The sequence below is a fragment of the Rhinopithecus roxellana genome, chromosome 4 (assembly GCF_007565055.1).
Source record: "Rhinopithecus roxellana isolate Shanxi Qingling chromosome 4, ASM756505v1, whole genome shotgun sequence".
Lineage (NCBI taxonomy): Eukaryota > Metazoa > Chordata > Mammalia > Primates > Cercopithecidae > Rhinopithecus > Rhinopithecus roxellana.
In genome coordinates this window covers 170663869-170688812 of record NC_044552.1, presented here as the reverse complement: position 1 = coordinate 170688812, position 24944 = coordinate 170663869, and the positions used below count along the sequence as shown (strand labels likewise).

At 35.0% G+C, this 24944-nt stretch overlaps 1 protein-coding gene across 1 annotated transcript in view; it reads left to right on the top strand.

Moving 5' to 3' along the window:
• Positions 1 to 23610, top strand: part of LOC104671782 (triadin) — a 62111-nt gene extending 38501 nt beyond the window's left edge. Inside the window, exons 13-15 of the mRNA XM_030929026.1 lie at positions 15264 to 15299; positions 18219 to 18260; positions 21027 to 23610. Coding sequence (XP_030784886.1) covers positions 15264 to 15299; positions 18219 to 18260; positions 21027 to 21166 — 218 coding nt within the window. The 3' untranslated portion in view covers positions 21167 to 23610. The remainder of the gene's footprint in view (positions 1 to 15263; positions 15300 to 18218; positions 18261 to 21026) is intronic.
• The last annotated feature ends 1334 nt before the right edge of the window (positions 23611 to 24944 follow it).

The window sequence follows — 24944 nt, the reverse complement described above, 5'->3', positions numbered from 1 at the left end:
CGCCACTGCACTCCAGCCTGGCCACAGAGCGAGACTCTGTGTCAAAAACAAAACAAAACAAGAGTATTATGCAGTATGTCTGATATTAATATAATTATTCTTCTTTCTTTCCTTTCCTTTTCTTTTCCTTCCTTCCCTCCTTCCCTCCCTCCCTCCCTCCCTCTCTCTCTCTCTCTCTCTCTCTCTCTCTCTTTCTTTCTTTCTTTCTTTTTCTTTCTTGTTTTGAGATGGAGTCTTGCTCTGTCACCCAGGCTAGAGTGCAGTGGCGTGATCTTGGCTCACTGCAGACTCCACCTCCCGGGTTCAAGAGATTCTCCTGCCTCAGCTACCTGAGTAGCTGAGATTACAGGTGCTCGCCACCGCACCTGGCTAATTTTTTGTATGTTTTAGTAGAGACGGCATTTCACCATCTTGGCCAGGCTGGTCTCGAACTCCTGACCTCATGATCCACCCTCCTCGTACTCCCAAAGTGCTGGGATTACAGGCATCAGCCACCTCTCCCGGTCTAATTATTCTAGCTTTCTTTTGGTTAATATTTTATCTGAATGTATTTTCAATTAAACCTTTATGTCCTTTCGTGACATTATGTTTTATATATGTGTCTATCAAAAAATATTGAGCTAAATATTATTTTACATTATATAACACAATGATCTTTAGTTTTAATCTGATGAATGTAGACTATTTACATTTATCGTGATTATTAACATCTTAGGTCTGGTTCTCACTGTCTTACTTGTTGCTTTCTCTTTCTCATGCTCTCTCAATGCTTCTTTATCATCTTTCTTGACTTTCATAAATTGAGGGTTTTTTCCTTTTATATGTTTGCATTATTCCATTTTGCAGAGACCTTACCTTATTTCTATTCCTTTAGTGATTGTCCTTACATTTTTACTATACCCACCCACCTAACAAAGTATAAAATTGCTATTTGAAAACCCCTTCTAAACAAGAGAGGAATATGAAAACATTTAAATTCCAACACATCTAATCTTGACTTACATGGTAATTTTGTTCAAAATCCTGAATATGTGAATTTTATTAGTATTATTTATTTAATCAGTATGTGCCTATATTTAGTTATATGTTGACCAGTTTGTTTACCATTTCTTTTGCATTTTTGACTTTCTTTTGATAGCATACTTTTTCTAGTAGTGCCTTCTTTGAAATTGCCTTGGGTAGAGTTCTGTTAGTAGAAAACATTCTCGGTTTTTACTTATTTGACAGCTTTCCTACATCATTTCATTCCTGAAAACCTTTTTTTTTTTTCCTTTCTGTCACATAATCCAGGGCACAGGAATTTATCGTTTTCTTGTACCTGCTTGAGGAATCCATAACCATCGTTTCTTCAAAATATTGTCTCTTTTCCATTTTCTCCTTTATGCCACAGCAAAAAAGCAAGAAAAAAAATTAATACATTTGGAAAGGAAAAAACAAAACCATGCCTATTCACATGATTGTCTGTGTAGCAAATCTAAAACCTGTATAAACACAAAAACTGGAATTAGTAAGTGAGTTTTAAAAGGTAGTAGGGTGTCCGGGCGCAGTGTCTCACGCCTGTAATCCCAGCACTTTGGGAGGCTGAGGTGGGCGGATCACAAGGTCAGGAGATTGAGACCACCCTGGCTAACGCGGTGAAACCCCGTCTCTACTAAAAATACAAAAAATTAGCCTGGCGTGGTGGCAGGCGCCTGTAGTCCCAGCTACTCGGGAAGTTGAGGTAGGAGAATGGCGCGAACCCAGGAGGTGGAGTTTACAGTGAGCTGAGATCGCCCCAGTGCACTCCAGCCTGGGTGACACAGCCAGACTAAATCTAAAAAAAAAAAAAAAAAAAAAAAGTAGTAGTAGGGTATAAAGTTAATACAGAAAACTGATTATTTTCCACATGCAACATGCGATTGGAAACAAAATTTAAAAAAATTAGTACAGGTTACCCAATGTGAAATACTTATGTATAAATAAAAATGTATATATGATCTATATGTTGAAAATCACAAGATGATGATATAAATTATTAAAGAAAATCTAAAATAGCAGAGATATATCATATTCATAAATTGGAAGATTCAATATAGCAAGGAGGTCAATTCTCCCCAAATTGGTCTATAATTTAATGCAATTACAGTTAAAATCTCAGAATTTCTTAATATATAAAATCTCTTTTACAATAGCAAAAACATTTTTTAAAAAGAACAAATTTGGAATAATCATATTACCTAATTTTAAATGTTACTGTACACTTACAGTAATGACAAGATGTAGCATTAAAAATCCAAGAAATAGAACCACATAACATAACCATTTGATTTGTAATAAAAGTTCTGAAGCAATTTAGGGGAGAATAAGTAACCTTTTTAACCAATGGCACTAAAACAATTGGACATCTATGTATTTTTTGAAAACAAACTGTTATCTTAACCTCACATGGTATGCAAAAATTAATCAAAAAGGAATATCTCTAAATATAAAACATGACATTATCAAACTTTTAGGAGAAAATATCTTTGAGACCTAACATTAGACAAAGAGTTATAAGATATGACACCAAAAGGACTATTTGTAAAAGAAAAATAATAAATTGTATACCATCTGAAAATCAAAAATATATGCACCATGGAAGAATAAAGACTACATATCCAACAAAGGCCTTGTGTTTTTTACAAATTGGGTGAAATAAAATGTTAGTTAAAATTAATTTTAAAAAATGAACAAAAGATTTTAACATATACTTCACCAAAGAGGATGTGTGAGTGGCAAATAAAAACCAGAAAAGATATTTGACATTGTTAGCTATTAGAGAATTGCGAACTAAGCCACTATTGTATAACAGCACACATGTATTAGAAAAAGTAAACTTTTTAAAAACATGGAAAAACAGAAACAAGTGCTGGCAAGCATTTGAAACAACCAGAACTTTCATACATTGCTGTTGGGAAGGCAAAATGGTACTGGCACTATAGAAAACTGAGCCTTTCTTATAAAGAGAAACACATGCTTATGTTATGACCCAACCATCTTACTCCTGAAGGATGAGAGAAATAAAAATTTATGTTCTCACAAAAACGTGAACATAAATGTTTATTGCAGCTATATTCACAATCGCCAAATCTGGAAATAACCCAATGTCCAACAGGCAAATGGATATAGAAGCTGTAGTACATCCACACAACAGAATATTTCTCAGGAATAAAAATTCATATGTGCAATAGTTATATGAATTCAAATGCATTATTTCTTCTGAAGCTAAGCTCCAAAAGTTAAATACTGGAAGTTTTCATGCATATGAGATTCTTCCATTGGGTTACAGCTCAGTAGTTGTGCAAGGTTAGGGACAGAGGGAGAGTGTCACTGTAAAGGAGGAGAACAAAGGTATTTTTTGGAGGTGATTGTGGTTGTAGTCACACACATCTATATGTGTCTTAAAATTCATAGAAGTTTGCACCAAAAAAATTCGATTTACTGTGTGATTATTTTAAAAAATAAACTTTAAAAAATAAAATAAATAATGCGCAAAACTTGTGACAGATAGCTTTTTGAGATTTCCTAGCTGGGTTACTTTTTCTCACTTACCTGACCTTATCTTTTTCTTTGTCTTTACTGACCCTGTCCTGCTCACCTTTTATTCCACTCCCAGCAGTTCCTTACCATTTGTGGGAATCCATCCTGAAAGTGAGCCCTGGCTTCTCAGTTTCCCAAGGTCTCAGGGTATCTGAGGGTTCCAGCACTTTCAGCTCTCAATGCTTACCTGCTATTGGACTTGACAAAGTCCCTCAAAACTTTAGCTGATGATCTCATCAGTCTGACTTCCTTTGGGAAATACCTATTGGCTATCTGAGAGACTGATCCCCATCTCTCAGACTCCCCATGGTTTCCCTCTGCTTCCTCTTCCACTGAATTTGATTCCTTGTAGAGTTTTGACTAATTTGTCTCAATACATAGATATCTTAGGGTTCATCTAATTTGTTATAAATATTGTTCATGGTTTTTGCTGTCTACCTATTCTATCCATTTTGGGGGAAGAAATATGAAGGAAATTTAAGTTCTATACTGCTATTATGGTCTCACTAGGACAGTTTTATCATTGTCCCACTCTCCCTGGCTTAATAAAGGATCTCAGCCTCTACACCCCCATTTTGCTCCTTGCACACTTAATTACTGAGTTTCAGTTTCAATATAAGCACTTATCCTAATGTGGCTCCACTTTTCATGTATCAGCAGGGTTAGTTTTGTTTTGTTTTGTTTTGTTTTTTTAATTTCCCTGGGACAGAAGGGACAATTCCATTTGAAGATTTCCCTTACCTCGTCTAAACCCAGTCCTTCCACAAAACGTATTAGTTTTTGTTGCTGTGAGTGAGCACTTTAGTGTATTCAGTCTATCATGTTTTCAGAAGTATTAGTGTCTATTTTTAAGATTTTATCCACAAATCTTCTTTTAACCAAGATTATTGCCTTTCTTTTTCTAAATTAAAAAACAAGACATCTTACGTCCCAGTTCTAGACAATTGTGTAAAACTAATTATATCATTAAAAATTTAGCAAGTACTTCATCATAGAATTCTAAATTTAATCTTTATTAAAGCAAAACCATCCTCAGCTAATACAGACATATGCAAACTGAAAAAAAAAGTCTTCTTGTAATGAATGGATCAAAGCTTATTTCAGGCTACACATGGGTGTATATATATTTGATATATGTGTGTTTATAAACATATATCTACATCCTATACATATATGCACACACACATATATGATTTAAAAGTGATTGTTTTTATAAAATGACTTCTCTTTTGTTAGAGGTCACATGCTGAAATGGAATGGCAACATTACTGTAGTTTTTGCTAAACAAATTAGCACTAAATTCGTAATAGACATACATATACAAATGGTATCATAGGGTAGTAGCTGATACCACGGAAACTAGCTTCAGAAGTACTGGTTACCATCATGACTTAAAAGCTGAATAACTTGAAAAAAATTCAATACTTTTATTTTAAAATTCTGAATAACAATATTCATCTCATAAATTTTGGGTAGATTAAGATAAAATAGTAGAGTGCATAAATAGGGATTGGTATATAATAAGTTAATATTAATTGGTAACTATAAGAATGAGGATGATGATGATGATCATGTAATGACAATGGGTTACTCCCCTAACTAGGGACAGATTTCAGTTATTAAACTTTTGTGTCAAAACGCATGCAATTATTAAATGAAAAAATAAAAAGAAAGCATGTATCTCTTATTTTTGCCTGGATTTAAAACAATATCACTTTTTAGATCAAGGGTGATTAAGTTCATGATGATTTTGTTTTAGGAGAAAAAAATGGAACCATTACTTTTGACTGAAGCCTCCTTAATAGGTACCAGTGATCATACTCAGCACTCTGATCACCCTTTTTGCTAGACTCCAGAGAAAGGTTGTGTATAAAGCACATTTGGTGAAACATTTGTCACTGTTCATTATTAGACTTTGGTTCCCAGCACTGTGGCCTCATTAATTTAAGGGTGATGTTAAGTTGTTCTGACATTGCCCTCAAGAGAGCCATGTTTATCCTGGGAGTGATGGGACAGACACTAAGAAAGGGTAGCATACATTTATTGAACACTCCTGGCTTTACTGTGTGCTGCCTACAAAATCCCAAATGGGAACTTTCCCTGCACAGTTTATTATTCCCTAGACTCAATTTTAATAATTTTCAGTGAGTTATCAGTGTAGCAGTTCATATTCTTTAAAACTCATGATTACTTTAAGTTATAGCACATATAGAAGGAGCTTCTCACACCTGAGGACTAAAATAAACTGGCCGTCTAATGTGGCTTTGAACTACCGTGGGTTATTAAGATTTCTTAGGAAAATGTAAACTCTTAGAATGTAATATTCTGTTAAACTGGTTACACACAATTCGGCCAGTTAGTTGAGAAAATAATTTGGAGCTTTGGGTATCTCTGCAGAAACAGAGAAAGGCAGTGAATTTGATAAAGGAAGAGGGCTGAGGAAGAATACAAAAATTCATGCTAAGCTTTTTTTTTGCATCTATGACTAAGGATCCCACATGTTTACTTATGAGGATTTCTTGTAACTGCAGAAGTCAAAATAGACTGCTGGTAGAGATGAACATAGAGTAACTGTGCTGGTACGTATACATGTATTATTTAGGTGGCTTTGATTTATTTATAGTGTTTGCTAAGAGCATGCAGAGCAGACTGGACACTACACAGAAAAATTTTAGGTTTAAAACTGAGAAAGACAAAATTAATCTATGCCATAAATGTGGGTTCTTCAAAATTTGCCTTCTCCCCAAATTAAAATCTCTTTTTACTCTTTTGCATATTCCCTATCACCAGATTCCCATTCTTATATCAAGAAGCATTGCTTCTCCTAAGATTTACTATTCTGTATTCCTTTTTGATTCCATCCTCTCTTGCTTTCTCCCTCAATCATGCCTCTGTAGTTGTCACTGTAAGAGTTTCTCCTACCTCTGCCTATGAATATTCCTTTGTACAAAATTTTCCTTGCCCTTTCTGCTTCCCAGAGCTGTTGTCCTTTTGCTCCACTTGCGTTTGCAGCCACTTCTGAACTAGATCTCCCAGCAATTTCTCTCCACTCTTTCAGCTTTAATTCCATGCAACCTGGATATCTGTCCCCATTTCTGCCCCAACATGCTCCCCAAATAGCTAACTTCAAGTTCAACACTGAGCTCCAAATTGTAAAGTTGAATTACCTTTTGCTCACTTCTCCCCTATCGTTAACCTCTCTGATGTCTTCCACGTTGTAGGTCACCTGCCCTTTTTGAAATGTTTTCCTCTCTTGGCTTTCATAATATAGGATTCTTTTTTTTTTTTTTTTACTCAGTCTATTTGCTCAGTACTGGGCTTCTGCTGTTTTTCCCCGGAGGCTGAATTCTTCCAACCTCAGCTCTCTTTCCTACTCTTTTGCACTATTCCTCATTGGGGCCATCCAGTTTTGTTATCTACATTATCTACCTCTTTGTGGATAAGACCCTAAATTCTTCTGAAGCTTAACCTATTTTTTCAGCTCTGGTCACATATTCAATTCCTAACTTCACCCTTTGTCTGCACAAGTTTACAACTGATCTTCCTATCATAAACTTCTTCTTTCCCTTATCCCTCCACCCTCTCCATATCCCAAGAGGAGATTCTTCTCTTGCCATCTGACTTCTACTCTTTAGTCACTTAGACATAAAACTTTGAATTCTACTTTGACTAATCGGTATGTCTTGTCCCTGACCTTAATTTTGTTTTAAGTCATGTAGGCTTTTACTGTTTCTCCTCTAAACCATTGCATTCACTCCCCAACAGCCCCTTTTCTGACTTGTCATTCTTCCTTTTTATGTCCACTGACATTAAATTTTCCGAACTTTAAAATGATTGGGCCATGTATGTGAGAAACACTGACTATTTCTTCATAGTAAATTTGGAATAAATTCTACATTTCTAAGCCCAGGAGTCTAGGGACTCTAGAATCCAGGTATAAACTACATTTAAAAAAATTTTTGGTGTCATCATTTTCTATACATATTGTAGGTATTAACCCAATTGAACATTCTATGTTCCTAATACTGCTGCCTCCTAAATTTGATCCTATCATTCTCTTTTCCTGAACAATTCTTCATACCTCTAACTATACAATTCATTACAACTGTTCAAAGTCCATGACCAGTGGAAGAGAATCCATCAAATCTCCTTTGATCAAAGTAAGAGGAAGTCACCATTTCACTCTTGAAACTACTTCGCAGTTATACTATCAATTGTCATATACTATACTATCTCGTACTTCAGAATCCCTTCTATTTGGTTGGATACTTTTTCATTTTCTCTACATGTGACTGTAAATTACATCTAAGTAGCATCTGTTACCTTTTGGTTCCTTCAGGGCACTGAGCAAAGTGCTTTGCAAGTAAAGATAGTACAAGTTAGTGGAAAGAGTGAGGGTCTTGATGTTGAGGAAAGTTAGCTTCATGCCTTTCAACACTTTTTAAAATGTGTTGCTTTAGGGAAGTTCTTTTCAAAACTTTGGGTCTCAAAGTTCTCTTGTAAAATCAGATATTTTCCCCCATAATTCATAGAGGTATTGATGAGACTTTGGTTAAAACACATATGTAAAATCTTGTACCTAGTAGAGTATCTGGCACAGAAAAATATCTCATTGTAGTTCTTATAGTTGTTGCTGGAAAAATAACTTTATCTTAAATGAATAAATCATAGGAAACCTTCAAGGTAATATTCACTTTGACTGTAAAGCTAGACTGAAATTTTTAAAAATCTGCTTAAGATTCTACTTTTTGTATTATAAACACACAGCCTACATCACAAAATATACATTATGAATTAATCTTTTATATGAAGAAGAAACTGAGATTCCAACTATCTATGAAAAATGCTGTGAATATGCGTCTAGTAAAATGTTTTGCAAATATATAAGGGTGCTGATTGTATTCCAGTTATCCAAATTTAGAAGTGGTGGTTTTCATAACTGATACCTATCCCTCTTTCCCTAACATCCAATTTTTTTTTTTTTTTTTTTTTTTTGAGATGGGGTCTTGCTCTGTCACCTAGGCAAAAGTGCAGTGGAGAGATTATAACTCACTTGCAACCTCAAACTCTGCAGCTCCAGTGATCCTCTTGCCTAAGCCTCATAAAGTGTTGAGATTACAGGAGTGAGCTACTGCATCGAGTCTCACAACTTTTATTGTTATTGTATATTTCAATTCAATTCAAAATGTTTCTGCGAATGCAAAATTAGCATTATTTAATTAGCAGACAATTGCCATTGTATATTCATTTTCCACAAAATATGTACAGTAAGGTGGAAATACAACCAGGCTTTTTCTCTGTAATAACTCTTACTTTGAGGAGTCCCATTTTGCCCTGTTTGTGCTCTTGCTTATATTTTGCATTATTTTATGTGTATTTCTGTGCCAGAGAAACAACATATCTCTCTTCTCAAGAAGTAACCTTTACTTTTCTCTTTTTTAAAAAATAGTTTGACATGACACTGGTTTAAATGCCTAGCAAACTTATTTTTTAATAAACATTTCTTCCTTTTGACAAGTTTATTTTAAATTATTTCCATGTGTAGTATGCTGGCTAGTTATTTATTTAGAAGAGCCTTTTTTCAGAGGTTTCTCTAAAACCTTACATGACTTGAAACCAAATTTGGGTCAAGGACAAAGGATAGTGATTAGGCAAAGTAGAATTCAAAGTTTTATGTCTAACTGACTAAAATCAGATGGATTGCTGTAGATTACTGAAGTCCCTGAGATCCTTTCAAGCATTCCATGAAGTCAAAACATGTTACATATTGAACCTAAGTCGCTATTTATGTTTGCCTGCTCCTGTACCTTCTTCAGAACCTAAATAACTTATGAGTATATCATTGCTCTAAGAGAATATGTGTTTGAGATTGTTGTGTTTAGAAAATGGCTGCTTTAATTTCTATTGTGGCAACTATCAATATATATAATTCATAAAAAATGTTTTGGAGTCCTTAATATTTTAAGATTATAAAGGAATTCTGTGAAGAAAGAAGTGAAAGCCACTGCTCTAGAGAATAAAACGTAGAACCAAGATACGATTTCTTGCTGAGAGTAAGAAATCTGCATTTTAGTATAAAATTTGCAAATTCACTATCAAGCCCACGTAATTAAAAATACATGTAATTATATACCATACCTACCATTTGGTACTGAGGCTAGCCTCTACATTTTCTCATATACTTGGAATTTTTATCAGCCAATTTTAATTAGAGTCCATATTTATTAGAGTCCATACACACACAGTCTCCTAAATATCAACAGATTAAGTCTTTAAATCATCTCTGTCTTCAACCTTATAGAACCAAGGCCACCCTTGACTCCAAAGATATGAAGACTTAACACCTGAACCCTGTTAAAAATCCCATTGGCTATGAAACTTTTTTGACCCATGGCTGCAGAGCAGTATTGGAGATAAGTAAAAACTTTCAGGCATAAAAGAGAGGTAATTTCTTACTTTTTCAGGCATTTCACTTGATCACAGAATAACACTTTTCTTAAGTGTTGAAACAGACAGTTATATGAGATGAGGCAAATCATGGATTTTGGACAAAGGAGAAATTCCTTCAGTAAACCAAAAGATGCGAGGACTGCTTGCTCAAACAAAATCCAGGACTTTCTATTGTAATCATTCTAATTTTTAATAAACTAATAGCTATTTAAGAAACCCTGTGTCAGTAGGCCAATTTAATAAGTATTAAAGAGTTATACAAAACCTAGTCCCTGATTAAAATGACAGCCATACAGACAAGATGGCCCATTTTTTCATGACTCTTTTAGAGTGCAGACAACTGCTTGGATGGGAGGATGGATTCACTGCTATCTCTGATTCCTCTGGAATCTGTTTCTATGTAAGTGAAGAATGAAATCTACAATTTGAAAGTCAAGATAGTACATTTTTATTCTTCAATGTTAGAAATAACAGTAGCTTACACTACTTATAATGTTTAGGCAAGCAGAAATAAAATATTATGCTTACCAAAGAAAACTAAGTAACTTTTCATCGCCACTGAGGGAGAATAGATTGTTGGAAGTGCAGAGGGACACACTTAGCACCCCTTCTCATTCTAAGGGGGTTAGTGGAATGCCTCTGCCTTCATTTCTGTTCTGCACAAGTGTGTGGCTCATGCATGACTTGACTCTGTCAGAGTCTGCCAGCAGGTGTATTAGGCAACGTAATGCACGGGTACTAGAATCAGAGAGAAGTGGATTTAGAATGTCATCCTCCAGAGGCAGTGATATGGTTTGGCTGTGTCCCCACCCAGATCTCATCTTGAATTATATCTCCATATCCCCACGTGTTGTGGAAGGGACCTGGTGGGAGGTAATTGAATCAAAGGGGCAGTCCCTCCATGCTATTCTCATGATAGTGAGTACGTTCTCAGGAGATCTGAGGGCTTTATAAGGGGTTATCCCCTTTGCTCAGTTCTCATTCTTCTTCTCCCTGTCACCATGTGAAGAAGGACATGTTGACTTCCATTTCTGCCGTGGTTGTAAGTTTCCTGAGGCCTCTTCAGCCAGGCTGAAATGTGAGTCAGTTAAATCTCTTTCCTTGATAAATTGCCCATCTTTATGGTGTATGAAAACAGACTAATACAGGCAGAATGGCTTAGTGATTAGCAGCACCATCTCTGGAACCAGAATGCCATAGTCTTAAAAACCAGTTCCTTCACTTCTTATAGCTCTGAGACATTGAATCTCTCTGATTTTTAATTGTACCACCTATAAAATAGGAACAATAAGAGTATATTCCTCACAGATTCTCTGAGGAGATGAAAAGTGTTAACATTTATAAAGTGCTTAGAACAGTGGCTGGCACATAGCAGGTATAGTATTTGTGGGATAAATTTCAATCCTCTTTCAAGAGGCCCTGATGTAGGCAGATTTGGATTATATTCTTGTTCTGGCTCTGCCACTCATGAGTTTGTGACCTTGGGCAGCATTTAACCCCTCTCTTCTCCATTTGTACAGTAGATTCAATATAAGAGTCCTCACCTCGGAGGTTGCAGTGAGCCAAGATTGTACCATTGCACTCCACCCTGGGTGACAGAGTGAGATCCTATCTCAAAAAAAAAAAAAGAAAAAAGTCCTTGCCTCATATGGTTGTTGTCAGGATCAAACGTGTTAACACATATGAAATAACTTAATAGGGCCCAGCACGTAGAAAGTCTTAAGAAATATTGACTATTTTGCCATAATTACAAGTGATGATGTCACAGTTTACCCAGTTTTACCTGTTAACTTGATGCATATCACTTCTAACCTTTTCAGACATCTTGCCAACTCTGTCTTGTTTCCTACTAAGCATTTGCAACTTCGTGACTGGCCTAGCACCATGGTTCAACCCATAGAAAATTGAACTTTTCATTATACCCAGCAAATATCAATGTCCCCTAGGGATTTCGTTGTAGTTGGGAGTGGCACCACTGTCTTTCTCCAAACTCAGATAACATATCCTAATATTCCTTATAGTACTAATCTCTTGTGCTTACTTGTATTTAATTCTATTTCATTCTTTTGGCAAAGTCTTTTTTGTATTTAATTCCATCAGTGACTCTTACTTGGAGAATGTATTGTTTCTGTGCTATTAGAACACTTTCCAAATTGCATTCTCTGCATTCACTTTCTCATGCTCTAGTTTTATTTATTTCTACCAGTTACATCTCTAAAACATTATTGATCTCTTGAGTAACTTGGATTAGCTGTGAACTTCAGTTGAGGGTACTTAACCTGTTGTATAAGATGTTCCATATGATAATCTTATCCAACTTTTCGAGAACATTCCCTTTACTCCCTGAATATCTCTGTCCTTTGCTGCCTGTAGCCTTTTTTCTTATTGTTGCCCTCACTTTAATTTTGGCATCTCCTTCTCCAAAATATTACAAGTCCCATTTCAAATTTTATTTCCTTCATTAAACATTTTCTTGACTGTCTGTCCCACAAAAGCAGGTCACTCTTTAAAATTTCATTGGCACATTTGACATTCCTTTCACTGCCATGATTCTACCTTTTCAGAGTCAAATATTTGTCTTGTCAAAACTACCACTCACTCAACGTACAAGTTGTAAGAATACGTGGACAGTAAGTGCCTTATTCCTTTCTTGAGTTTTATTCCTAGTTCAGTAAACTTTTGCTGCTAAGTCACTTCCACAGAAATTGCATCTCTATAGCAGCTGTCCTAGACTTGCCGCCGACTTTCTTGTGCTTCTGTCTTCTGAGCAATTGACATGTGACTCAGCTCTTGCCAGATTTTATCACTTATAGCCAGTTGATGCTGGATCACATTACAGAATTTGAAGACACGGAGGTCTTCATTCCTTCCACTTGTATTTATTTTTCTAGTGGTAATAAATGGACCCAAAGAATAAGTTTCAAGTGTACTATAATCTACAAAAATAAAATATATGTTCCTTGTGGACACGGATTTTGCCACATTTTATTTTTGTACAGATCTTTCATAGAAATTAGTAAGACCTTATTACACAATTAAGATATTATTTGATTTGTTTAGGAACTGAAATCATTTTTAAAATATACATATTAAGTTATTTCACAACATCATATAACAGTTTGTGCTGTTCCATTATTTATAGCTGTTGGTTAAGCAGTTCAAGACCATGGTCATTTTATCCAGTATTTAATCTAATTAAACATATGTTTAAATATTATTTAAAACTGATCAGATCTAAACTTTAATAATATATATTAAAAATATTCTAGTAATTTTCTTTCTTTTTCTGTTATGTTCTTCTACATAATAGCATTTTTCTATAAAGGTCATATTGCCTTCCTATGAGAGGAAATTTGCATGCTGACCCTATCTTACCCCTTTTTCATTTATTAGTGAATAGTTGGTATGCAAAATCTAAATTAATAATACAAAACTGACCTTCTTTCAGATAATTTCAAATGTTAAAAATTAAAGCATCATTCCATTATATTGCATTAGAATTACCTCAGACTTAAAACTACTTCCACATTATTCCAATATGTGCTTGTAAGTTGAATGCAGAAAAGACCAAGTGATTTACACAATATAACTTAAGAGTCATTGTATATGTATGTGAGCTTTAGTTCAAATGTAGTATCTTCCTTTCCCCACTAATTTATTGAGGTATAAGTGACAAATAAAAATTATATATATATTTGATATACAGTATGATATTTTGATATACAAATACATTATGAAATAATTACCAACATCAAGCTAATTACCATGGCCATCACCTCACATAGTTACCACCATTCTGTGTGAGTGTGTATGTGTGTGTTTGTGTGTGTGTGTGTGTGTGGTGAGAACATTTAAGATCTACTCTCTTAGAAAGTTTCAAGCATACAATATACTTGATATATATTTGGATATATACCCAGAGGTGAAGTTGCTGGATCATATGATAGCTGCCTCTTAAATATGTTAGGATGACTATTGTCTAGTGGTGAAATAAATAAATAAATAAACAAACAAATTTTTGAGGAACCTCCATACTACTTTCCATAATGGCAATACTAATTTACATTCCCATCAACAGTGTACCCTTTTCTCTTAAATCCTCACCAACACATCTCATTTGACTTTTTGATAATCACTATTCTAACAGATATGAGGTGATATCTCATTGTGGTTTTATTTCATTTCATGATAATTAATAACATAGGGCATCTTTTCACATGCCTGTTGGTCATTTGTATATCTCTTTAGAAAAGTGTCTGTTCAGGTCCTTTGCCCATTTATTTGTTTTTTTGCTATTGAGTTGTATCAATGTCTTGTATATTTTAGGTATTAACCTCCTTTGGATAAATAGCTTGCAAATATTTTCTCCCATTTCATAATTTGCCTTTTCATTTAGTTCATTTTTTCTTTTGCTGTACATAAACATTTTAGTGTGATGTAGTTCCAATTGTTTATTTTTGCTTTTGTTGCCTATACTTTTAGTGTCAGATTCATAAAATCATTGCCAAGACCAATGTTAAGAAGCTCTTCCCCTACGTTTACTTTTATTTTATTTTATTTTTTTTTAAATGTTCATTTTTTATTGATAAAAGTGTTTCAGGTTTTACATTTAAGTCTTTAAATCCATTTTGAATTAAATTGGGGTGGTGAAAGATAAAGGTCCACTTTCATTGTTTTGCATATAGATATCCGATTTTCCCAACAGCATATACTGAAGAGACTATCTTTCCCCCATTGTTTATTCTTGGTACATTTTTCAAAGATTAGTTGACCCATGCATATGCATGGGTTTGTTTCTGGGCTTTTTAGAATTGTCGAAAAGGCTCAAATCTAATCCATCTGCTAATAAATTGTGTGGGTAGACACCGATCTCTTTAGCCTGTATGTGTGAATCCATTTACCTTAACTTTCCTAAATTCTATAAGTGATTATGATTTTTAAAAGGAGCTTTAGGAGTCAGAGGAGGAGGGAAACCTGAGGGTGGGTGTTGGAGGTCACCGCAGGCCTTTTCCCTAAGTAACCTTTGCCAGCCTGATTATGACAGTGCAGCACTCATCATTTTCTCCACATCCTCTCCCCATGTCAGAGAAGTGCCTTTTTGGTCATAAAGCTGTTATTTATGGAGACTGTAGGTGCTGAGTTTGTAGATTCAGGGATCTTATGTCTCTTAAAAACTTTTAAATACAATACTTCCTCCTTGAGAAAACTGAAAAATTGACTGTGATTCTATGTGTCTTTTTTCTGTACTCTGGAAGATGTTGAAGATGTAACAGCTTCAAAGAAAGCTAAAGGTGAGTTTGCTGTCTTTGGATCATTTACAAGTTTTCTCTCAAATCTATAAGGTTTTTATCTGTCTTTATTTTTTTTCCTAGCTATTCTTGATCTAGTCCTCAGCTTTTCTAGGCAACGTTTACATGGTAGGCTTATTTTTAAAACAAACAGCTTTTTAACTTTATTTGGAATATATACATCTTTTCACATATTAAAGACTCTAGTTGGGTATTGATTTATTTTCAATTATCAGATGCATTTATTGGCCAAACTACAGGAATAATACTTCAAAATCACTATTCCATCAAGAATTACAAGAATGCCATGATTTTATCAAGAAGACTTGAGACGAGTCACCTATATTAGCATCACCATCAGGAAGAAAGGAAGGAAGGAAGGAAGGAAGGAAGGAAGGAAGGAAGGAAGGAAGGAGGGAGGGAGGGAGGGAGGGAGGGAGGGAGGGAGGGAGGGAGGGAGGGAGGGAGGGAGGGAAGGAGGGTGGGAGGGAGGGAGGGAGGGAAGGAAGGAAGGAAGGAAGGAAGGAAGGAAGGGAGGCAGGGAGGGAGGCAGGGAGGGAGGGAGGGAGGGAAGGAAGAAGGGAGGGAGGGAGGGAGAAATGGAAGGTAAGACTCAACCCCTGCACTCTTCCAGCCCAAGCCAGAGGACAGGCAGTCAGGAAAACCTGCAATCTCCAGATATATGACCTTCACAAAGTTTTTCCAGGACAAAGTTTCTCCATCTGTAGAGTGAGGGCTTCAGCTAACTTGATTTTTGTTCTGAAAGGTTCTTGATTTCTTCGTTATGGTCTGGTATAAAAAAAGGTATTATCTTAAAAAGAAAGAACTTTTATTTTAGGTTTAGGGGTACATGTGTAGGCTTGTTATATAGGTAAACTCATGTCATGGGGATTTGTTGTACAGATCAATCCTACTCTCCATTAGTTATGTTTTCTGATCCTCTTTCTCCTTCCACTCTCAAACCTGGCATAGGCCTCAGTGTCTGTTGCTCCACTCTTTGTGTTCATGTTTTCTCATTATTTAGCCCCCACTTATAAGTGAGAACATGCAATATATGGATTTCTGTTCCTGCATTAGTTTGCTAAGGATAATGACCTCCAGCTCTATCCATGTTCCTACAAAGGACACGATCTTGTTCTTTTTTATGGTAGCACAGTATTCCATGGTATATATGTACCACATTTTCTTTATCCAGTCTACCATGGATTGGCATTTAGATTGATTCCATGTCTTTGCTATTGTGAATAGTGCCACAATGAATGTATATACGCATGTGTCTTTATGATAGAATGATTTATATTCTTCTGTGTATCTACCCAGCAATGGAATTGCTGATTTGAATGATAGTTCTGTATTTAGCTCTTTGAGGAATCACCACACTGTCATTAATGTGGATATTCAGCTATCCACAATAGTTGAACTAATACACACACCCACCAACAGTCTGTAAGTGTTCCCTTCTCTCTGCAAGCTCACCAACATATGTCATTTTTTGACTTTTTCATCATAGTCATGCTTACTGGTGTGAGATGTTATCTTATTGTGGTTTTGGTTTGCATTTCTCTAATGAGTAGTGATGTTGAGCTTTTTTTCATACATTTGTTGATTGAATGTATGTCTTCATTTGAAAAGTATCTGTTCGTGTCCTTTGACCACTTTGTAACGAGGTGGTTTGCTTTTTTCTTGCAAATTTGTTTAAGTGCTTTATAGATCCTGGGTATTAGACCTTTGTCAGGTACATAGTTTGCATATAAAAAATAAATATTTTCTCTTCCACTTCTAAATTTGTCTGTGGGCAATAAGAATTTGCCTAAGCATTGTTCTAGCCAACAAAGTATACATTCTTTGCCATTGCCCAAAATTAACTACAATGTGGAAAATAGTGCTTTGAGAAAAGATATATATGTGTATTATATATACATGTCTTTATATTATATATATATATATAAAAATTGAATTAAGAATAGCCACCCTAATAGGTTTTTTACTCATAGACCAGTGCTTCTAAAACTTTAATGTTTGTACATATCAACTGTAGGTCTCCTTAGAATTAAATGTCTGAGTTAAAACCTAAAAATCTGCATTTATGTAAATGAATCAAGTGATGCTGAAATTACTGGTACATAGATCACACTCTGAGGGGAACAGCTCTAGAACCAACTGAAAAATTGATAAGATCTATAAACCTAACTTTCTATGAAACACACACACTAACATACATATACACACAAACACACACACACACGCTCTCTCTCTCTCTCTCACAACTTCTTATTATTTCAGTGTTTTACAGAAAAATCCCCAAAACCCCATTCATGGATACCAGTTAAGAACTTCTAATTAGAGGAAAGGAATTCAAAAGAGTAGTTCCAAGTTATCCAACGCTACATAAACTTGTGATGTATATTGCTACAGCAAAAATAAGTAGTCAGTGAATCAGATGTAAAAAAGGAAGAATGCAGGATACTGGGCTGCTGCTTTACTTTCATGGCAAGGATGATCATGAAAAACATATGTCCCTCCAAATTTGGAATTATTTTGACTAAAATGGTCATCTTTAGCTAGATTTTACCCTTACCAAATTGTAACTCTGAGCATCAAAGATCTCTTCTCAGGAAAGGGATGCATGTCAACTATCCTCATTAATGAATATGTGACACATCAGGGCCAGTTTTCTTATTTAAACAATTGTTTGTAGCATGCCATTTTTTTCATGGGCTCCCTTTCTATCTCTGGCTCTTGTCTATCAAATTTTATACTGAAAATATTAATAGAATCTGTGTACAAATCTGGGGTATACTATAAAAAGAGTAACTCCTGTTTCTTTCACAGTGTGCTCCTGTTTAGACATTCTCAGTCCCATACATATTTATATAAAAGCTGTAAATGTACAAGTTATTTTCTTTGATTTTTTTTATCCAGTAGAAGAAACTGAAGATGTGTCTTCAACAAAGAAGCAGAAAAGTAAGCTTATAATGAGATTAAAAGTAATAAATCATTCTGTATTAAAGATGCTACATCTGTGTAAAAATGTTAGACTCTCTTAAGACCAGTATTCGAAGAAGAAAATTTTTAGCATAGACATGAAGAATAACATTAAAGTAGGTCATTTATATTTTAAAGAGAAGCGTATCACTTTTGTGTTAGGCAAGAGGCACATAGTTGGAAGAGTTACAAGTAATGATTGAAGTGGCATTTATCGCAAATCCTTCTTCATATTTTTGATCCTTAGTACTATGGCTGAATCTATGCTTAAATGTGTGTTACCATCTGCTTTATAATAGGACAGCTGAAGTAATAAGCCAAATTTTTTATATCAGGTAGAAAAAAATGAAGAAATAGGTTTTAGCAATTCAATTGCTTGGAAACTCACTTCTAAGATTCAAGATTCTTTTTGATTTTTCTAGATATATAGTAGATTCTAAATATTCAATCTTTGGGATCATTTCTTTTGGAATCTAATCAATCTTCATATGCAGTTACAAAATTCAATGCCCAAGTTTCTCATTATTTCGGTTCTTCCAAATTAGACATTTTTGTTCATATGGTAAAGCAATAAATTTTGAATCTACATACGCATTAACGTCATTGCAGAACAGTGTAAAGGAAGCAATTTTGAAATAGGTATAACTGAAGTTTCTTTCACAGAATGCTTTTAAAGTAAAGAGCTAGATATTTGTCTGAAGCAATGATGTTTCTTGATTCTCCAGTGCTTCTTGGATGTATTTGTGCAGGAAATTACTAAAATGCACCTTACAATAGCAAGTGCCTCCTGCTCGGTACTAATAGGTGATTCATTAGACAGATACTGAATGCCTACTCTGTTCCAAGTACTTCTTTGGATACTGGAACTAATGCAGTAGATAAGAGACTTATTATAATCCTTCATATAATAAGGTTGTGAGAAATATAGGGAAATAAGCAGAGTCTTATGAAACTTTTGAGTAATATTACAAAATCCATAAGAAAAAGAATTATAGGTCAATCTGGACATATTTTCACTTTATATAGCAACACTTTCCCAATTATTAACCTACCGGTAATAATTTGTGGCTATGTCACATAAACATTTGAAATCTCATATTTATAAATAACTATTAGAATATAATTCAATGAGACAGATGAATTGTGTCAATGCCAGTTTCCTGGTTGGAATGTTGTTCTATGGTTTTACAATATGTCACCACTGAGGGAAACTAGGTGAAGGCATGTGGGATCTTTCTGTATTAACTCTTACAATTACATGTGAATCTACAATTATTTCGAAGTAAAAATTTTAATTAAAAACAAAACACAAGTACTTTTAGTAAAATGGTGTCAAATATTCTAACTTCATTTGGGGGATCTATTGCATCAAAATGATATTTGCTATCTTCATCTTACAGTAAGGCAGTTCTATGGCCTGATATTCTTGAACCTTTAAATGTAAGCTCTGATATTTGCAGTCATAATAATATTTTATCAGCTTATTCAACATCAGTGAAATAAATGTGTCAGAACAGTGTCCACTTCTGATAAGCAGCTGGAAGGCAGCCTGTCATCGATGGGCCCTTCTACTTTTAGCACTGGGTTGCTATTCCTCCTCGTGCAGGGCCGGCTTTACTACTGTCACTCTTGTAGCCTGCCTAACTCCCAAGCCCCCATAACCGCCACAAACTTGAAGAGAGGAGAGTTGTATTATTGCTTTGGTTTGAAGATAGAAGAAAAGAGAAATCATTCCAGATGAGATCCATTGGAAAAGAAAACTAAATTCAAGATTCTTCAAACTATTGTCATCCCTCAAACCCCAGTGACCCATGGAAATGGAATCGGAATACTGCCTGGTTGCATCTCCAGCTTCCTTTTTCCTATCCTTTGCTTTATTCTACTTCATAAACCCCTAGTCTCATATAGATTGGGCCATCTTCCTTATCTCCCACACACCACTAGCTTTAATTATCATTTTTCTTTCCTGGCCTTCTGCAAAAGTCTATGGCTGGGTGACAGAATGCCAATGGATAGGAGAGAAAACACTGGAAGTCTGGCACCCAAAATTGTGAGGAGATGCTAAACTTGCCATCTTTTACCAAAGCTGCTACCTGAGAGCACCGACTTACTGAGTCCAGAGTCCTTACTTGCACCACATTCCCTTAACTTTCCTGTTTTGCTTTCTACTCAGAGCTGCTACCTGGCTGCTACCTTGGTTGCTTAAAGAGCAATCAAACCACCTTAGGAAAGCTCTTGCCTCTAAAGTAAGGGCAAACAAAACTTTTAGATGTTGGCAACCACCTCTCTGTGATGTTATAAAACATGCGTGCGCACGCACGCGCGCGCACACACACACACACACACAGTCTGTTGCTTTGCATATTGATAAGCTCGTGTTTTGAAACCTGTGACTATGTCTCTATGACTGCTATGTACATCAACAGATGTCTATATGATCAGAACTTTGAGTTTCTCTGCCAAATCATTTTTATTATCACTTATTAAAGGCTTATTATGTACCAGGAAGAATTTTAAGAGCAGATGTAACTCGTTTAACTGTCATAATATTTCTGTGAGGTTTTCGTTGTTTTGATTTTATACATGAAGACTCCAAGACACAATGAGGTTTAGTAGCTTGCCAACAGCTACAGAGGCTGATGGCAAAATCTGTGACCTTATCTGCCGCACTGTACTGCCTCACTGTGCTTTTTCAAAAGCTCATGTTCTGAATGTTTTAACGAATTGTCATACTCTCTTCCTTAGGTCCCATCAGTTTCTTCCAGTGTGTCTACTTGGATGGATACAATGGCTATGGATTTCAGTTTCCTTTCACTCCTGCACCCCGCCCTGGAGAGAGCTCTGGCCAAGCAAATTCTCCAGGACAGAAGCAACAAGGACAGTAAACACACATGTATGACCCTTACAAGTGCTTTAAGATTTTAAAAATGAGATATTTTGTCCACAATGGTTCCGGCAATTAAGATTATGCAACCCAGAGAATTTCTGTGAAAACGTTTTGCTCTTTGGCCTGGTGTGGGCAGAAAAGGTGGCCAAATGGATTGAGTGATGAGCAGGCATGTTTAAGGGTCTAAGTTTCAAGAATCTGTTATGTGTGTTTGCTGTGGTGCCTGTATTTATCTTATTTCCAATCACTATAAGGTTGTACACAAACTAATTTAAAGTTTACTTAATAATAGTGTCTTTAAAATAATTGACACAATTACAAAATGGAATTCCTGGCTTCAGTTAGCTATTTTTTTTTAATGACAACATAGAATGTGTTCTAAGTTTAAAAGATGGGGAAGCTTATATAAAAGTGACTTTTTTGCATCATATGGGTATCTAAACTTAATTTACCCAATAAGTTGATGCTTAATGATTTTATTTTATTTATGTCTATTTCTATTTTAGTTGTGGCTTTGCTCTAAGAATGGGTAACAGTTGTACTACAAACTGCTATAAATTTCCTGTGATACTCTTTTAGAGCTCAAAATATCTCTGAGCTTTAGACATGGTAAGATGGAGAATAAATGCTTGATAAATCTTTAAGATATGTCTTGAATGATAATTAGGACATTCAGTCCAGTGGCAATACACCACTCAGTTAGGCAGGTGTGATGAATCATTTGTTTAAAATATTAGCAAATGAGATGTAGAATTCTGAAATTTCTTCAGACTGTGTCCTAATAAAAATGTCACCTGTGTGAAATTTTAGATCAATCACTAAATTTGGGTGACAGATGTAAAAATATTTTCATTTCACTTTAATATATTCTTTCTGTGAAATAAAATGTTTTCTTTTTCATAATGGCAAAATATGAATGCCATCAAAGTTTAAGGAATTCATTTTAGCCTTAAATATCTTCATGAGATGTCTTACTTGTATTTTAGGTAACTGGTCATCAGTGCCAATGACATGGATAACATTTTTTAATCTACACAACAGTGCTTCACTGGGAATGACTGTTACGTTTTGGTCATATTCCTAGTAATATAAATACTCGTGTTCTTTACCACATTGTTTTTATCAACTCTAAAAGTCATGTCTCTGTGACTTTTATCATGTTTACAGTTGCGACTGAACTTAAGACAAATTAACTCAGGAAATAAATTGAGTTATCCTTTCTAGCGTTGTAATTATCATCATCAAGGCCTGAGATAGCCAGAGCCAATACTAGCCGAGTGATTTATTTTCAAGGATTGCCACTAACTATGGTTCTTTAGGACCAAGATATAAAACAGTTTTACTAAAAATCATTAGGCTAGGTGTCAGTAATACGTTCATTACTAATAATGGATATTTGGCCTCCACCAGAAGCTGGTGGACCTCATTCACGCCACGAAAGCCAGTGTTACATGAACCAGATTAGTGACTCTATGGGGAATGTGGGACATCCTGGAAGTGCATAATTTCAGGAAAGACCAGACAGTACCATCTTGCAAAGCCCCTTCAGGTGACAATCTAAACTTGTGGGTAGGAGAGTGGATAAAGTTTATTGCTCAGCTGCTCCTCCAGCCTGCTCAATTTACTGAGTAAAGAAATAGCAAATGCGATGGATGTTTTAGATTTCATAGAGCAGAATGGTTTGTCCATTCTTTCATTCAATGACTGTTTATTGAATACTTACTCTTTTAGGGCACTGTGTTAGGTGCTGGATTGTATAAGAAAAATATAATAAGTTATATTCCCAGTGTTATTCTGACGTAGTGAATGACCTGAAAAATTACTAAACATACTATGTTTGTTTCTCCATGAGTAAAATAGGGACATAGCAACAAACAGTCTAATATCTCATAGAAATATCATGGAGACAAATGAAATATTTTAATATAAACATGATATTAAAGTAAATTTCTGAAGTAATGCTTTTGGATATGGCACTAATTTTTCCTCTGACTGTTTTACTGTTTCCTTCACTCTCAATATAAAAACTATTTAATGAGATAAAACACGACATATTTTATTGTAATTAGAATTTAGACAAATCAGCTATAATGTAAATGATGCTAATAATAATTACGTTTGATCTGATTAAAGTTACAATGATCATGGCACTTTAAAAATATTATCTACACTGTAATTTGTTTGTATGTTACCATCAAATAAAATAGTTATAGCTCTTTCAAGTTTGATGCCTTGCATTTTAAAAGGAAAAGATAAAAGGTTGATTAAGAATCTTTGTCTTTAATGGTTCATTCATAATTCAAGTTATACTGGTCAGGAATATGTAAGCATTTCATAATTGTTTTAGTTATTTTGCACAATTGGTATACACTACTCCCATTACATCCCTGCTTTTACCCACTCTTCATCCCCTCTTAATAAATAAAGATCTGAAAATAAGAATTGATTTTTCCTAAGGTTTTTTATTTATATTTAGTTTTCTTAAAGCCTGATAAATCATTATTCAAATGGGGCAAGTTTTTCTTTTCTTTAATGAACCCTAGCAAAAGCACCTGTATATGATGGCTCATTCTGGAATATCTTTTCAAAACTTCTCAACTTCTTGCAGAAATATTTTAGAAACTGGTATTGAGATACTGTGTATTTTAGAGATTTAACTTGCACCCTTGAGTAATTTTTCTGGAGAAAAAAGCAAAGGAGACAACAAATATTGCTGATAGAAAACTCAATGACCATATAAGCCAAGTGGCACATACAGAAAATGAAACTAATCCTTAGAGAAACTTGAAAATTTGCCCAAAGTAACTGACTACTTCAAAACCAGGCCTAGAACCTTGATGCACTAACTCCCAATTGTTCTTCAGTTTTCAGGGTGTTATTACAAATATTGGCTTATTTTTCCAGTATCCCCAAATCCATCTTGCAAATTATAATCGATATAGAGATGTAACACTCTATAGAAAGACTTGTCTTTTTTCCTACTTGAAAGCTGAAAAGTGCCTTAAGAGTGTGTTGCATTCACTTGCTTTAGAGTAAAGAAAATAAATGTCAGAGAGGTGGCAGGCCCGGAGGCACATTGTTAGTTAGCAGCAGAACCAATGGGATTGAGAGCGCAAACCTTTTTCTAATCCTATTCATATCCTTCCTGCCCTTTGTGACTCCATATGATATCATCACCATCATAAAAGCTTCCCTTTGTTATTTGCAAACTAATTAAGAAATAGAAACTCAGCACGACTTCCCAGGAGCTGGCCTCCTTGCAACATTCTTTGCTCTATTCCTTTCAGGATTATATCAGCACTACCCTGTACCTTTCCTTTCCCCCTTATTAATCATATATGTCCATGAAACATTAGGTATTACTGTAGATGCTTTCCTTTGTGTGTAAAAAGAGACCTTTATTTTCCCAAACTATTTAACTATTGAAAATCATTAGTCATTAAAAAAAAAAAGTGCCCCAAATATGAAGAAAGCAAAAACAACTTTTTAAAATTCAGCTTTCCGAAGATTCAGGTTAATAAAATAAGAAGACAAATAATAGTAAAACATACTTGAACTCTAAAGAAGAGCTCAGAATAATTGATGAAGTGAATTATTACATATTAGTATTTGAGTCATACAAGTTCCATTAAGAAAAACATGTTAGCAAAGCAGTGATAGCAAAAAGAAGGAAATTCTTAGTTTCTCATATAGCCACATCCAGCTCCAGGCCGTTTGCCCTCTGCAATATCATCATTTCACTTATCTATGCTTCTTATTGAACTATTAGCATGAGT